Source organism: Musa acuminata, chromosome BXJ2-4 (assembly GCF_036884655.1).
Source record: "Musa acuminata AAA Group cultivar baxijiao chromosome BXJ2-4, Cavendish_Baxijiao_AAA, whole genome shotgun sequence".
NCBI classification, from domain to species: Eukaryota; Viridiplantae; Streptophyta; class Magnoliopsida; order Zingiberales; family Musaceae; genus Musa; species Musa acuminata.
Window position 1 is genome coordinate 33080828 of NC_088341.1, and position 18181 is coordinate 33099008.

Consider the following 18181-nt stretch of genomic DNA (forward strand, 5'->3'; position numbering starts at 1 on the left):
CTAGAAATGAAACAATCATTCCATGTAGAGTGAGTGATTGAAGCAATGCACTTATCACCAGCCTTGTTGTCTAATGAGGCTTTGTGTTTTTCTAAGTTAAATGACACCACATACACAATTAGAACAGTTAAATTCGTGATTAAGGAAAGCCATGGCATCAAATCTCGACCACTTGTGCAAGATTAAGGAAAACATCATCAAATCATCATCAGTCAATCGAGAAATGAACACGAGTTCGGGTCAGGTTTCAGTATATAGAAACATCTGAGTCTCCAAAGTCAATTATTTTCCTACTTATCCGTTAGTTCTCTTTATACATCCCTATAAAATTTCAAAATTCCTATAAATGCCTTTACATTTATCAATCTTCGTCGTTCACTAAGCTAGAGAAATTATAGTTGACAATAATATTGTCTAAAAATATTAAGTATATATATATGTTAATTTATTTTTATACTTTGTAAGGATTAATATACAAGAATCTTACTAGGAAAAGATAAATACTTAATCTAAAAACATATAAAACCCAACCACATTATTATTAGGCCAAATTACATATATATCCCTTCAAAGTAAATTATTTTGGATAATTTCCCTAAAGAAACACTGTATTTTAGATTTTTCTCGGGTGATAACTCATATTTCCATATTTTCCATAAAGAGTCCTTACATTTTTTTCAAATACCCCAAATTTCATTCATTTATTTATTTCTCATTGAGTGCCTCTACAATTTTCTATATTTTTCATAGAGAGTCTTTTTCATTTATTTTAAAATATATCAAAATCTTCTTAATTTTCCTCTATAATTACATAAATTCCGAGAAATAATTTTATAAAATATCGAGATTCGATTGATAATCAAGTAAAAATACTATAAATGTTATTGAAAAGCATTGATATAATATCGTGCCTCTTGGGTTATCATTATTATCATTACAATATCATATTTTTACGCTTATAGTTAGTTTGATTGAGGTCAGAAACCTATTTAAATTATTTTATAATATTTTATAATATTTTTATTATGATAATTAAAATATTATAATAAACCAAAAATACTATAATAGATGAAAAAAAATTTTGCATGATAGTTTTGGAAATCTTAAAATTAGATATACTATTTAGGTAATTTTAAAATTAGATATGCTATTTAAGAAAAATAAGACAGGATATATCAATTAAAAATGTCCAAAATATGATGATTTTTTAGAAAAATCATCCCATATATATACGTAATGATTAATTTTTGAGCGAAGTATCTATGTTTTGTTAGAGGAATACATGGAAATATGTTGTTTGTAGAAGGATATATACGTAAAAACACCATGTTATCATCACCCGGTCTCCCCCTGGCAGAGCAAGTCTACTGTTTGCTTCTTGTCGAAGCCTCAAATCCCAGGCGGCATCCCGACCATGCTCTGAGCCCGCCGCCGCAGTACTTAGTCTTCATCCCACCATGAGCTTGGAGCCCTTCGCCAGGTCGCTCCTTCCCCCTCCCGCCAGAATTAGGGTTTCTTTTCTTTCTTCCTTCCCGCTCTCTTTCCCTCCCTCTCCCCTAGTGCCATTCGGCTCTTTGCTTCTCGGATTTGCTGCTTCCGTTGCTCCTGCTGATGCTGGTGATGGGTCTAGGTTGGTGCGGCTCGCGGGGAGGGCTTTCTACGACGACGTCTCTCTCAAGGGGGACAACCAGCCCAAGAACGGCAGGGGCGACAACAGGGGCATGGCCGTCATCGTCCTCGACGCCCTCACCAGGTATCCGGAGCTCGTCTTGGTCGGATTGTTCCGTCTCCCCTCTTTTCGTTTCTTCGTCTGTTTCTTACTCTTGGAGTCTTCCGTTGTTGGACTTGTCGTGTGAATTCTTTTAGTTTAGGAACCCTAAGTGCACCTATGTTGGCTGAGAAATGTCCGATTCGTTTTCTTTCTTGTTCTGTTTCAGTTGAAGGGTTCTTCCAAACTGCCTTTCGGCTAAAACTGTTGCATGATTGGACGCTTATTTAGTTCTTGTGTTGCTCATAATTTCCTTTTTCTTGATTTCATTGATATTCTCCTTGTTCTCTTTACCAACTTGAGATTATGAGCAGCTTGATGTGGACTTTTATAGGTCAATTATTTGAGTGTTTTTTTTATGAAATATTTATTAAGTTGGGTTGCATTTGTTCTGCCAACAGAAGATGGGAGATAAATACAATCTTGGCTATGCTTAAATGAATGAAGCATGTGTTATTGTTGGAATTTTTTGGTACAATCAAACTGTTACATTATCTAGGCATATGGAAAAAAGACCCCAGTGAGTGAATTGAAAAACAAATATGGTGAAAGTTATTTTTATGGTTTATGTTGTTTATTTAGAAAAAATTTCCTTATATGATTGATATCAATTCAAATTTAGTCATATTTGATTTTCTGATGATTCTATATTTGAGTGGGGCTTGTGGTTGGAGCAAATCGTGTGTCAGCATACCTAGAAATTATTTCTATTAGAAATTAAGGTTTGAATCCACTTAAAAAAAGAAAGGGTAGCCTCGCACACAAGGCTTCCATCAGTGTTAGCCACATCCTGGTAGAGAGATTCAGGTTCCAGTCATTGGATGGATGTAGTTTAACATTGCCATAATGAATTTACCTGATCTGTAGCCAATCTGTTTAAATTAAATTGTTGTATTAAGTTGCTGGTTGGGTCAAGTTGTAAACTCTAGTCATATCCAATATTAATTGGATCTAGTGTCAGATCGAATTTGGTCAGATCCAATCCAATCTTTATAATACTACATCTATATTCTCTTGATAAATCCATTAGTTTTTATCAAGAATACTTAATTAATTATAATTCTTTTAATTTTATTAATTATTCATGTAGCCAACCCCAAATAACTGGGACTTATGATTTTGTTGTTGTTGGTGTTGTTAATTTTATTAATTAATTAATTTTCGTTTATTGGAAGTTCATTTGCAACTCATTTATATGTTAAAAATTAAAGCTCATTGTACTTGAGTTTCGAGCAGACTTCCAGATGAACAAGCAGTTGTGTGCAACTTAATAGTTTACCAGGAACTTGACTTTCATGAATTCAAAATTGGGACCTATTCTTACTTTTGTCAATCCACATTCCTCACTATTAAAAGTTGACTGCTGCAGTTACCCTCAAAAGTCTAAAAGATTTCCCCTTTTTTTCCCTTTTTTTTGTTGGAAAATAAAATTTCAGTTTTGTAGTGGTTTCATCTGAAGGAAATGTAAAGAAGTGACCCATTTCTTAGGAACTACATTTGAGTCGCATGTTCATGGCCAAACATACTCATGCTTCGCGTTGTGTAAATGTGTCGTACATATAAAGTGAATTGGAATGTGGTCTTGGTCTATAAATATGACACATGAAAAGGAGAGCCTTCTAATTGTAGAAACGTGTGTATCAATTGAATGACAATAGTTCTTGTTTTATGATGGGTTTTCAATAGGTTCCCAGATTGACTGTGCTTAACTTTTTCTAAGGTTTGAGCTTTGCCTTGAGTGGTGCATCTTAAGTTTATAAGAAAATCTGCTCAAGCTATTGGAATGTGGAGTGGTCTACCGATATAATAACAACACAAACAGATTTTTCAGAAAAAAAAAACAGTTTTGATTTATTCAAAAAAATCCTTCTGGAGCTTTTTAGTTAATGCTAGACTTAGGCAGATTTTGTTTTTGGGCGTGGCAATAGCAAGTATGTTCATGGATTGGTTTGTTTTATTCTTATGACATCAAGTGAAAAATCTTCACTATGACCTAACCATCCACCAGGTTTGGGGAGGCCTAATCACCCGCGGAAAATTTGGGGATGACTGTTTCACCTCGGTAGTAGTACTTTACTCTTCAACACCTAGTCTTGTTGCCTTTCAAGAGAAAATTTAGCTTCTAAGAATTCTTAGTAACTAAGTTAAGGTGGTAAGAGATAGTTAAGAAGCACGGACATGATACGACACGGACACGGCGATACACCATTTTTTAAAAAATTAGGACATGGATATGACGAGCACATATGTATTTTTTTTAATATATATATACATATAACATTCAATAAACATGAGTTTTATAATATTTATACTTAAATTTTATAAACTCAGCAATGTGAACAAATAAATATCATCATACAAGTTAAAACAATTAAAATTATCTAAATTTAAGTATCCAAAATAAAAGTCGAGTACATTAGATAATATTTCACAATCTCCAAATATAGTTGATATATGTTTCCTTGTGACGATCTCCAGATTTCTTTTCTTACGAAGCATATGACCCTCATGTGAGGGCCACGCGAGCACAGTGCCGCACACGAGTGTTTGACATGTGTATCGTGTGTCCTTCATGTGTTGGACATGGACATGTCCACCAAAAGCACGTGTCCGTGCTTCTTAGAGTGACAGAAAAGAAGTGAAGCATACGAGACAGGCCATTTAAGTTAATAAGCCTCTTCTTTCTGAAATTTGAGCTTTTCTTTTGCAGATCGACATATCTTAGTTCTTCAAAGTGACTTCCTCTAAAGATTATCAATATAGGAATGATATTCGTATTTGTTGGTGCTTGAACTATTTCTTCATTCTCAACAATTTTCCAGGCGCCAATGGGTGAGAGAAGAAGATTTGGCTAAGACCTTAAAGCTGCATGCAAAACAACTTCGTCGTATTTTACGATTTTTTGAAGAGGAGAAGCTAGTCATGAGAGACCATCGGAAAGAGGTTACAATCTTTTCCATACGTAAAGCATAATTGACTGTTAATGACTTTGTTCATGAGTTATAAAATTTTGCTTGATCCATGCTTTGCTTTGTAGGATTAGGAGTCCTTTGCAGATTATATGCTTAGCTTAGCCAAAAATATTAATTAGCTGTTTTTTTCTGGGTTTATTCTTTGGTGAAGATCATGAATTCTTATTTACTCAATAATGGCCAGGTTGTCGGAATATGTTCAAATTGGTAGCACATGCTATCTTGTTGGTCCTTTTATCCTTTATTTTTCTACACAAGCTGATGCTAATTACTAAAAGAAAATGAACCCAATGGATGAGGCACTTGCCAATGTGGTGTTTGGTTGATATCCATAGTCCTATGCCTACAAATAGAGAGATTGTTTCCATGACTTTGTACTTTGGTCATCCAAGTTGCTAAGGAGCAACCTCACCATTGCATCAAGGCTCGCCATCAGCATCCTACTTTCTCAAAGTTCAATATTTGGGATGCTATGACTATTTCTTTGGTGACATAGGTAAAGAATGACTTATTCTGTTATTATATGCAGCATAATTGTAATTGACATCATTTTGTTGTACAGTGGAAGTGTCTACATCTCAAAGTTGTGTTGTTATTGATACTCGCATGTTTTTTTGTTAGTAACTTAACAAGGCATATTCTTACGCATTTAATGGTTATTAATATCCAATTTAAACATGGATTTCCTGCTGTGAAGAGTTGACTTAACCCTTGTCTCACAGACTCCTCTCTGTCTTATTTTCTGAAACCTTTTTTTCCACTTCTTTCCTATGCAAGTCCAAATTAGAAGACACTTCAACTTTTATGGTATTAGACAAAACCCTTGGGCATACCAAGTTATACTTTTATAGTGTCACTTCACCACATCACCTCAGAACAAGTGTAGGCTGATAATTATACAGTATGTTTTTGGTCCATTCTTCAGTTTATAATTAAATTTAAAATCAACCATTAGAACGTGGATTGTGTTTGGATATGTGAATGATGGTTTGAAGTTCATTTTCCATTGAGGACGTTAAACTTGTAGCCATTTTATCCAGAAAGTGATCAGAAATGACAACCAAGATATGCTAGTTAATGCCTGAAAGAGGTGATGAATTTGATTTGGTTGTTAAAATGATTATCAAAATTGACAATGGAGGATGCCAAGGAGAAGTGTCAAATGGTGCATCCTAATCAATCCAGGGTATAGTATTTTAGTTAAATAAAGGTATAAGGCTCATGCTACACATGAAACTAAGCCAAGGTCAATGTAACATTGATGCTGGAAACTACCAACAAAAAACATGTTATGTGTTTCCTTTGCATGCATGGACTTATGGAATCCTAGATAATAGAAGTTCGATGTCAATAGGAGCTTCTTCTCTGCAAACGAGAGCTGACAGTCTTGTAACATGAGTTTTCTGGTAAACCTGCTTGTATTCTTAAAGCAAATTGTTTAAAGCCCCTACCTATCTTATGATAGATGTCTATGCCTAGATGGAAGCTTAAGAATAACATCTATGTTTTACTGTTGGTGAAGGAACAATCTTTTAACTCTTTGCACCTTTAGTAGGATGAAGTGAGAGATATTTTGCAGCTTTAGCAACAACAAATAGAGACCCTTCTCCAGCAAGCTTTGTGTTTTAGGAGAACATTTTGCTCTTCCTTTGGTTATGTCTTGACTTTTGATTTCATTTTTCATGAGAAAGTTAACTTTCGGTACCAGGCTACCAGAGACTACTATCTGGCATTCTCCTGAGTTTCTGACTTGCTTATGTCATTCAAAATCTTGCAGTCAGCTAAAGGGGCAAAAATATTCAGTACAGCAGTAGCTGCCACTGGTGATGGTCAACAAGTAGTAAAGGATGGAGAAGAGAAGACGAAGATGCATACTCATTCTTATTGCTGCCTGGACTATGCGCAGGTTGCTTGTAATATCTATGCTGTTTCTGGTACTCTTTAAAGGTCCTTTTACACTACATAGTTTGATGATTTATGTGATGTCTCTAGCAGTACTTTTATCGGTTCTTATCAGTTTCTGATTGTGAAACTTCCAAATTATAAATGCAATGGCTCTTTATTTATCTAGATGAATTTGTGGCCTATGATTGTACCGTTTAAGAAATTGAATGAGTTTATCCTCGATAAAAATGGAGCAGTTCACTTTTGCCCTTATGTTTTCTTCATTTCAGTGGTTTTCCTTCTGTTTCTATAACAAGCAGTGCTTTGCTTGAGCAGTTGGTTGGTGATTGGAAGTCCCTAGCCAACTCTTATGTTTGCACACTTTTACCTAACACAGTTATTTTCTACATGTAATCATTTAATTGACTAGCATCTACATGGTTAACCAAGGGCGTGTCAGAAGTTTGACATAAGAGTATAGTTCATGATATTGATTGATATAGGTAAGGATTACAACTTCGTTCCGTACCGTTATATTGAGCCCTACTCGGTATCGTATCCACGATACGTCAGGGCATACCGACAGTACGCCCAAAATTATTAAAAAAACCTCCAAAAATAGAAAAAAATAGAAAAAAATAGATTAGGGTTTTTAAATTAGAAATAAATATAAATTTAATATAATTTTAGTAAAAATAATGTAAATTGACCCAATATCAATCAAATTTCAATTAAATCATTAGAACCACTAATCACAACATTAAAAAAACTTAATTAAAACCTAATTAAACTTATTATACAATCACAAACAAATGATCTAATCCTTAATATGTATGAAATATAAATATTTGACCTATTAAGTGTCTAATTTCAAAAAAATCAATATTAAACACACTAATCACAGGATTAAAGACCTTAGTGACTCCCTAATTAACACTATTTTACCATAAAAAACATATCAAACAACATATTACACATTAAGTCATATACCACATAGAATAGGCTTTATCATCTCATAAGTCAATAAAAATCTAGAAAGAGAATACATATATCTTGATTAGAGTATTCTTCCTCTTAATTCTCCTAAATTAGTTTCCTAAATTTGATCCAATTCACAAATTGTAGCTTTATTGAGTTTAGGAGAGTGAAAATATGAGAATAAGAGAGAGATGTGAGTGAAAAAGAGTTTGAGAGAGTTTAAGAGATTGAGAGATTGAAATAAAGGCGGGAGAAATGGGTTTAAAAACCCTTTTCGAAGTCTCAAATGATTAAATTGATCATTTGAAATAAGGCAATCTCAGTTATTGATTGGTAACGGTCGAAATCCAATCGTTATCGATCGGTATAGGTCGATAACGGTCGGATTTTGATCATTACAACCCGGTACAAGTCGGTAATGGTCGAAATCCGAGCATACCAACCGGTACAGGTCGATAACGGATAGATTTTGATCATTACTACTCAATAGAGACCCCAAATCGCCTGATACGAGATCAAGTGATTGGTACCACTCGGTAAAGGGCGGTCTGTGTACCGGTATCTTGTCGAATGAATACATACCGCCCTTATTGGGCGGTACGCATCATTACAACAAACTCTAGATATAGGTAACATTCAAGGTTGATACGAATTTGACTGATTTCTTATGGTTATAAGTTGATACGAAATGGCTAAAGATATTGATGAAGTATAAATTAATTTTACAGCCTTAGGAAAGAGTTGTTGGAAGGAGAAGAGGAAACTTGAGGTAGAGGACAAACTTCTACTATATGTTTATCAAGTTCATTATTAAATGTAGGAGTTGAATACTCTTTAAGTCATTGGAAGCAAGGAGGAACACAATCGTGTTGTTGTTGGGCATGTGCAGGAGATTGTGCAGCAGTGTGCATGCAACTGGATACAAACAAGGTCTTTTGCTTGCTGCCATTGGAAGGAACTAGAGTGGTTGCAAGTGCAAGCTGCATCATACATGGAAAAAAGATATTTTCTTCCTTTCATGTGATGCAGAGTGGGAGAGTGACCTTGGCTGGCATGTGTGCATAACTAATCAACAAGAGAAAGTTAATATCGAGGATTTAAATATTGGTCTGATATTGTTTCGGTAACCTACTGGGTTGTTACAATACCAGTATACAAGATGGTATACCAACTTTTACAGCTTGGTATCATTGAATTAAATAATGAAAACACAAAATAAATGGTACCATACTAGTATTGAGCTATACATTTTAATACTAATATTGGTCAAATTGGTAAATATCGGTAGGAACATACTACTCCGACCAGTATATAGATATTTTGTTGTTTTTGTGTGTATTAAGTTTTCTATCCTTTTTATGATAACTTCTTTGGGCTTTTTTTAACATTTGGTATTTGTTGCACAATCTCCCATACTTCCAATATTATCAAGAATTGTACACTTGGATAGTGTTGCTCTTTGTTGGCCTTTGACTTTTTAAATGCTTGATAATATTGACAGTTTGTTTTCTTATGACTGTTCTATAACTTTCAATTTCTGCATGTCAAGCTGATGTTTGTCTATGTTTCTTCTTTATCATATTTGTGGTGCCACCACGGAGTATAGATCTATGACGTCATAAGGTATCGAATGCATCGAATGAAGAAAAAAATAAAGGATGAATTGGACAGCAGGAATACCATTCAAGAATACATATGCCCAAATTGTGGGAGAAGGTAATTAGTAATGTCAACAATCATATTGGTACAGAACACTCTGAAGTCTCTGTTTGACAGCCATCAACTTCTGGGATTGACTTATACTCAGGTATTCAGCTTTTGATGCACTTCAGCTTGTGAGTTTCACCGACGAGTATTTTCACTGTGAAAACTGCAATGGTGAACTTGTTGCCGAGAGTGATAAACTTGCTGCTGAAGAAATGGGAGACGGTGATGACAATGCTAGAAGGCGGAGACGTGAAAAGCTGAAAGACATGCTTCAAAAGATGGAGGTTAGATTAAACACCACTAGGTTCCATCTTCTCTGGATTTGTGTGACTCATCTTTTTTTCTGTATGAAACAGATTTGTGTGACTCATCTTTTTTTTCTGTACGAAGCACATCTATGTGTGGAATTCGAGTATTGAGGTTACTGTTTGAGTTAAAATTAATGTGTCATTTTTAGCATATTTAATCAATATACACAGAATTGTAATTTTTTTTTCAAAATAATGTGCATTACCACTGGAACTACCTTTTTTAGAATACTTATAAGAATAAGGTGTACATTATGTTTATTATATGTGCACACTATGTTGTATTTGATTCACATTTATGGCGGCAAACCGTGTTCCTGCTATGCCATTTTGTTTGTTCAGTTAGAAGTTGTGTATGCGTGTAAAGGCTTGAACATACACATACATAAAATATTTATACATGAACATAATATGAGTGACAACTCTCCCATACATGTCCTTTGGTACCTCAATATTTGCAAGGAGGTTGTGGGCCTTGTTGCCCTCCTTGATATATCTGAATGTGCATCAAGAGATCCATTAATATTGCACAATAATTTCTGAAGCGTCAAATTGATGAAATTCTATCAAGCTCCCAGCCATCTGTTGTGGTTTGTTATTTTGCTGAAACTGGCATGAATGCAGGAACAGCTGAAACCATTGGCTTTGCAACTTGCGAGAGTAAAGGATTTACCTGTTCCTGAGTTTGGAAGTCTGCAGGCATGGGAAGCTAGGGCGAATGCAGCTGCTCGTGCAAATGGTGATTTAAATGCACTGGATCCAGCCAAATCTTCTCAAGGACAAGGATACAGTGGAACACCTATGCCATTCCTTGGGGAAACAAGAGTATACATCTTATTTTATTTCTTTGAATTTTATGATAACTTTTGGTTAATTATATGATGATCATTGCAATTTATGTCAAGGTTTTGGTGGCATTGGTATTTGAATGTTGTGCTGTTTCATGTTCAGGATTCATCTTTGAAATAGAGAGGTGTGACTAAAGTTGTGCCTGTCATTACCATTCCTGATTTTTAAATCTTGTAATTTTTCTATTTTTAATAAAAATAACTGCATATTAACCACTAATTATTGATCAGAAATCTGGAGATGATAAGTTTGTCAGTCTGTTTATTTTGCTTTCTTAAAGTTTTTGTGTGCATGAATTAGCAACACTTACTAGGGTAGTCAATTTACTTGATTAGGATTATGCCAGCCATTTACAGGCTCATGTTATTGTGGCTGAGAACATATATGATAGTATGTATTATACACAAACACATTGTGTAGGGTAATCATGTTTAGAATGATGAACTCAAGTCGTGAATTCTCTATGACAGGAGAAAAAAAGTGCAATTGAACAGATCAAAGTGCTTTGACAAATGATCTTCTTGGCTTGTTTATTTTAGTCTTATCATTGATAAATTGATGAAATTATAGTTCTTCACTAGTCATTCGCATTATCCTCTTTGTTTTCCTTCATCTGTTTCTTTCTTGTTCTCCTACTAGATTTTTTGCATCATTTAGTCATCTGATATCATCTGCTTATCAAACCTGAGCACCATTGTGGTTTCTTCCAGTTTGCTAGATCATGCACATCATATGTTTGGTAGTTTTTATTAAAATAAGATCAATATTTTCATTATGTTTTTTCTGGTGTGGTTGCGGAGTATTCAATGTTCATACTCAGTTTTCTCTTTTAGGAGTCTTAAAAGAGTTATGACAGGTGTCAGTATCATCTTTATCACCAATCTCTGGTTGCACACAGTCCTAAAAAGGTTGCAAAGAGCTTAGATACTTTTTGATCAATAATGGGTTTGATTGGTTGTTGTAGAGTTATGTCCAAAAGCTATTTGGGTAGCCAAATAATATAATTCTAGGAAACTCTATGATACTCTATTGGCTTAGCCAAAAATCTTAACTTGGGCTTAGTAATACTGTCCAAGGCATCCCTGCTGACCGGCTTCTTGCACACTCATATAGTTCACACTGATCCTATGACCATATATTTTTGTCTATCTATAATTCTCTAGGCACATGTGTGGATATGTGAATGAGATGTGGCGCGTTCTGTGATGGCCTGTTGTCAGGCACTCATGCTTTGATGCCATGGCAAGGCAAATCCTTTGTCCTATTTGATTTAGGATAGTGATAACAGGTCTATTTGTAAAGGAAGTCCGTTGAGATGCAATTCAAGATTCTTGAGATAGAAAGTGGTTTTGTTGGTGGCCCTTCTCTTTTCTATCCCTTTTTATTGTATCCGCTTTTTCCTGCCTTTAGTATACTATTTTATTGTTGTTATCATAAAATCAGCAGTATGCTCTTGTTCCAGCCAAAGCAACCCTGACTAATTGGATTTGATCCAATCCTATTGGTGCAGCTTCCTGACTGCAAGGTTATAGCAGGAATGCCTAGGGCTCTTTCTTCTGAATTTTCCATCCTTTTTGTTCTTGGTCCTGCAAATATCAATTAAGTACTCATTTTGTGTAGAATCTTCTACGAAAGTTTTCTTTTGGGTAGTCAATGTGTCATTCTAGTAAGAATATATTTCTTCATATTTTGGTGACTGTTATAGTCTACTGCAGGTTGAAGTTGCTTTATCTGGTATGGAAGTGAAGGGAGAAGACAATGAGTCTGATACAAAGACTTCAGCCTTGAAGGTTATACCTCCTTGGATGATTAAAGAAGGAATGAGTCTAACAAAAGAACAAAGGGGAGATGCGGTAAAAGTAGATGACGTTTCAACTTATGGTGATGACAAGAAATCAAAAGATGTAAAAGAAGACGAAAAGAGCATACAGGCTAGTAAAAATAAAAAACTTGAGTAATTCGTTCCAAATTTTATGTTGACGAATTGTTTCTCATAAAATGGTTACCTTTATGCTTTTTAGGATGAGTATCTCAAGGCCTATTATGCAGCTTTGTTGAAAAGGCAGAAAGAGCAGGAAGAAGCTTCAAGAATGCAACGAGAGGCAGAAAGAAGTCAGTCTGACCTTGTGGATGGTGTTCTTGAAGCATATTCTGAACGCCAAGTTGGCAAAAAGGCAAAACGTGAAGATTATGAAAATGATGATGTTGAATGGGAAGAGGTTCCATCTGCAGGTTTAGTTGTCTTTTCTACTACTTTTTGTTATTATACTTATATGTGTCCTTAAATCTACAATATCTATAACAATGCATGTTTTAAATGTCAATTTGGAAAAAAAACCAAAATGAGAAGATTATGAAAATAATGATGTTTAATGGTCCTGTATATAACAACACATTTATGTGTACTGTTTTATGTACAGCATATATTTACTATAATTTGGGTATGCCTTAATATCTACATTTGTAACTTGGTTGATACTTAAATATATCACAGTTGTGTCACACTTTTATAGAATTATTAACATCTCACTGAACTCTTAATTAGTTAATCAAGAGCTACTCTTGAATTCCTTCTTGTAAAACGTAATGTTCCTTCTTTTACTTAGGCCAACTTTATTATGTAAAATTTATTTAACCCTAAAATTTAATGAATCATCAGATGTTCTGAAACCCCTTAGAAGTTTGACATGTTGAATGCTTCGGCACCAACATGATGTAGAATAATAGCACCACAAAGAGCGGTCATAGGGATGTGCCTCTCACCACTCTCGTATAATGTGGTAAAAAAGAAAATTAATTCATTTAATCAGTCTGCAATGATCCATATTACAATCCTTTTCTCCTTTTAATAAACTCTCTAGATTCATGAAGAAAAGTTAAAAGAATAAACAAAATTATAATCGAGAGAATTACAACCCTTGGATTAAGATTCATCAACCTACCCTTTTTTGGGGAAGGTGCTTTCAAATTTATGTTGGTAGATAATCTTTATTTTTACAATATGTTTAATTGAGTAGACTTATTTGAAGATTCTCTAATCAGGCTTCAACTTTGTTGTAGGGATGAAATCCTTATTGAAGTTCAAATTTGGAAATTTCCTATTTTTCTGTTTGGCTTCCTTTTTCTTCTACCTAAGGATTGTGAGAATGCAAAATAGTAATGTAGAAGATGTTTCAATGTGACAACTTACTATATTTGCAAAAATCCCCCTTGAATAGTAGCCTTTATTGAAAAGAAAAATAAATCAAAATCGTGGACATCAGCTTGCCTACTTGGTATCTCCACATTGCAGATGTGCATAATCTCAAACTTCTAAAGCATCCATGAGAAAGTGCCTTCTTATCAACTCCGGTTCTTGTTCTTTTACTTCCTCATGCTTCAAGGAATTTTGATTCTGATTTTTTTGCCTCTGCCCTTATTTATGAGGTATCCTGTTGTCTACATGAATTTCATGATAGAGGTGAATGGGGAGGTAAACTTTTAGGAAGCTAGTCACATACTGCTTTGAGGTCATGGTGAGTTCATAAGATATGATTGCTCCTCTCTCAATTATCAAACTCTTGATATGGAGCCTGGAGGCATGTGGTGAGTGCTTAGCAAGAAATTAATGCTCCTCTCTCTAAACTATCAAATCCTTCATATGGAATCTTGACCATCCATCACAAATAGTTACTTACACTTGTTGATTGTTGGTGCTAATTTGAGCAAATAAATTTAAAAGTTGAACTTCATTATTTATGCTTACATGCAAGCTCATGTGCATGTAGCAACATCCTTCCATTGTGCAATTGCTATGCAATCCTTTTCACTGCTTAATCCATCTCTCCCTTTTTCTAAGATATTTTGTGTTGGTATTTGTAAGGTTTACATCAGACATCTCCACATTGTCTCAGACATTTCTGTCTTATCCTTCTTTGGAGCTGAGGTTCCTCATCCTAAATGCTAACTATTTTCATATGTATAAATATATATGTAACACCAGCCATCAATCTCAACATTTTATCTCATCATTTTTTATCCACATTACACTAATATTTGGATATAGTTTTCTTAGTCGTCAAGTTTCTGATCTAAGAATTACACAGTAAAATTTTTCTTTCTGAGAGAAGGGTATGAAAATCACACAGTAAAAGTATGTTTTCCAAACTCACATATCTATGAGCATTATTGTTTATGATCCCTCTATCATGCTGAACTTCAAGAAAGGGAACTCATACTTGTTGCTTTTTTCCTACTATTATCTCCATTCAGTGATTAAAGTTTTACAAGTGTTACGCTTTGTACACTATTTTTTTTTGTCCTACTTATTCTGAAACCCTCTTGAGAGTTCACTTCCGTAGTTCTATTTAAAATTTATTATTTCTGTATTCTCATTTAGTATAGTAATGTCACTGACCCTGTGCAGATAGGTAAGGACTCAAGGATGGCCCTTCCTATATACCTTGAATAAATTATTTGTCTTGCCAGTTACTTTTCGCACTTGCAGTTACTCAATTACCTTGTTATTCTTGGATTCTAGTTCCACTAACGTGGCATTTTTCAACTTCAAAGTTGTATCCATCATTCTGCACTTCACCAATCACCTACTCGTTATAAAAATCCACAACAAATGGTTCAGACTTCAACTTAATGTAAGACTTTTCAGATAAAGACTGAGAATACTGTGTTTTTTGTTTTTGTATTCTTTGTATCAATATGTTATTCTTCAACTTTCTTGACAAAGCTTACATTCTTAATCCACAGTATCGTTTTGTATCATCATTCATTGATGTCAAGTGTGATGATGGTTGAAATTTAACTGTATATGTAACAGTTGTGACAGGTTCAGGTGAAAAATATAGACTTGCTGATCTAAACATGGAGGCCACTGCATCAGGCGATGATGAAGATGATGACATTGACTGGGAGGAAGGATAAACCTAGACAAATTCAAGAAGTTTCTTGCTGATTGGCCAAGGAGCAAGAGCCTTCCAGTTGCTTCGTCTTCTCACTGTAACTCATAGCTAGGTGGTAGGATGACTAAGGTGCTGCTGCAGTATAATATCTGATGCATCGTAGCTGAAACTTTACAAGTTAGTTTAGTAAGGCTAAAGTTCTCAAGGGGAAAAGACATAGGTTTCTTGGTTAATCTTCTAAGCACATTTAGTGTAGATTGTTTCTGTATAGTAACACCATGGCCGCTGCAGTACCGGTAACCAAACATTTAGCTTGCATTTGTTGCATATTCTTCGAGCGTGTAGGGTTATGTATGTTTTCATATCCTTGTGTCCAATTGCTAGTGACTGTGATTGTGATTCGAAACGTATATCGCTGTTAACAATGTAATTTGGTTTTTGCCCCAACTGCAGCAACAAAGTTGATAGCAAGGTTAGATGGACATTTTGCCTGCAGGTGCTGGAGATGCAGCCTCCAAGGGATCTCTGTTTGTCTTTGCGGCCAGTTCTTTTTTATTGGTTTCATTAAATGGTTGCTAACACTATTTACGGGTCTTCATGCAACACCTTATTGTTCTTCATGCTTTTGCCCTCGTTATGTTTTACAGTTGGTGTATTGGAAAACTCCACCAGGAATCCGCATGATGTCCAGCTGAGTCCAGGAGACTTGGCTACGTTACAAGTATGCTTCTGGCTGTGTTTTCATTTTCTTATTAGTTAATGTTGTTGGAATCTGCGTCACAACTGCCTTGTAATTCTTGTGATTCTAAAATTGGACATCATCATCATGCTTTATGGCTGACATCTTTTGCCCATGGGAGTGTTTTTTTGGCATCTTAGAAGGAACAGCAGTTACTGGCAATCCTTGTTGCTTGGGGATTAGAAGAATCAGATGTATACACTATATGGCTAAGTTTTCTTTAAGACTTCTAGATTGTGGCATTCCAGATTCTGTTTGCAAATGCATCCCAACAGGGAGATGACCCCACGGAGGTGAGGTGACATGCAACATCTTAACTTCTTTGGTGTGGGGAATCCACCCACCAAGTAAACATCAGCTTATAGTGGGTGGTCTCATATGTCCCAATTCATTTATTCTGCTACTGCTGATTATTATTATAGTGATCAAATGGTGCTGTTTATGTGAAGTAATCTTACCACTACTATCTGTTATCCATGGTGGTGTTTATGCGTTGTAGACATGGATCCACTTTATCTAATGCTTCCTTTTCAATCCAGCATTCTTCACCACCACCACCATTGCCGTGTAAAGTGTATCGGAATTGCCCCGTGAAATATGCACCACTAGATTTAAAGGTTTGCCACCGTGGGACCTCCACCCTCTCTCTCTCTTCACAGATCTCCTACGGCTCTTTCATCGCTTCAGTGTTCAACTACATCATACATACAACTGCCTCAAGGTATGTTTTTCTATTTTTACATTTAAAAGGTTATTTCTTCTCCAAAACTATACAATCATATATTGACAGTTACTATAGCATGGAGTTTCCATTGACAGACGACAAACCATTTCTCTCTATATTCATTTATGATTCTCGATACATTTTTGTCTAAGAAACAACGACAGCCAGCCAGGAAGTGTCTCTATAATGCACCTAAACACAACCCACAATAGCTTTCCAAAGTGGGGGGGGACAAAGACCCTCTTTTGTTGTAGTCCACAACTCAATCCAAATATTTGCAACTTTTACACAAGCAATTCTTCTTTTTCTACTTTAACCTAAACCTTATCATGAACATGTCGTCAAATGCTCATCCACTTCCTTCCCTACCTTCTTATATATACTCATGCTGGTTTGCACAAGATTGTTACGAGTCCAAGCCAAAGGTGACACACAGCATGAAGCTCCTCAGCCTACTTGTTATGATGGTTTCTGCCATGCTTGCAGTATCCATCACGGGGTCATCCTCCGCCGCAGACCTCCGCCATCGCAAGACACCAAAGCTCGACACCAAAGAAGAAGGTCTCCTGCATCATCAGCTCAAGGGTGTGACTTCTTCCACAGGCGGTAATGGTGAAGGAGTCACCAGCCTTCACGAGTTCGCCAACGCTGTTGGCCAACAAGGAAGCACCTTTGGAGCAAGCAAGAGTGCGTACCCTGGAAATGACATCGACGGCCATCATAGTATCGATCCCACGTCTTGGGTTCAGAGGAATGCATCTCCCCCGGATCACGAGTGATCTGCGACCCTTTAAAGGACGCTCCATGAAGCGACAACAGCAGTCGTGTAAGCTCAACATAAATGAGGTAGATCGGTCTCTCTTTTAAGTATGCAGAAGAACTATCTCTCATGTTCATGTACTATGAAATCAAAGCTTACTAATCTCATGATAAGCAGTTGAATCTCCCTCCTCCAATTTTGACCAAATTCTTTGATGAAGATACCTGAGATATTAACCTTCGGAAACAAACAAGAGATCAACAGATGATTGCGCCCACGGAATACATCGATCTCAGCATTACAAGTCTTTTCACAAGCATGGAAAAGAGCTCTTGCATGCATATCAAGGCATATCATATCTAATGTCAACAATCTATATCAATTCATATAAATATAATAACAAAATATACTTTAGGCTGCAGTTTATACTTATGCTAACGGTTTTAACGACGGTCGGAACTATACTTGGCAATAGGTGCCGTCGAGATAACAACCTATAGCTGTGGTTTATGTAACCGCAAGAAAGAGTTTATATTTTTTACTACAGTCTGATTACCGCATCATTAAGTGTGTTTTCACAATGCAGTAAAAAGTTTT

General features: G+C 35.6%; 1 protein-coding gene across 6 annotated transcripts; it reads left to right on the plus strand.

Annotated features, from left to right (window-relative positions):
* Positions 1-1111: 1111 nt before the first annotated feature.
* Positions 1112-17780, plus strand: LOC135610400 (transcription initiation factor IIE subunit alpha-like). Of its 6 annotated transcripts, none has more exons than XM_065104864.1 (13): positions 1132-1480; positions 1631-1753; positions 4591-4711; positions 6518-6646; positions 9209-9318; positions 9410-9593; positions 10242-10442; positions 12182-12397; positions 12488-12698; positions 15280-16082; positions 16222-16393; positions 16640-16821; positions 17311-17780. In XM_065104864.1, the coding sequence occupies exons 1-10, from the start codon at positions 1458-1460 to the stop codon at positions 15381-15383; spliced, it is 1422 nt and encodes a 473-aa protein (XP_064960936.1). In that variant the 5' UTR covers positions 1132-1457; the 3' UTR covers positions 15384-16082; positions 16222-16393; positions 16640-16821; positions 17311-17780. The 6 variants fall into 6 exon arrangements, with proteins under 6 accessions (XP_064960939.1, XP_064960940.1, XP_064960936.1 ...); XM_065104865.1 differs by having other exon boundaries at positions 16241-16393; XM_065104867.1 differs by having other exon boundaries at positions 1112-1480; positions 15289-16393.
* The last annotated feature ends 401 nt before the right edge of the window (positions 17781-18181 follow it).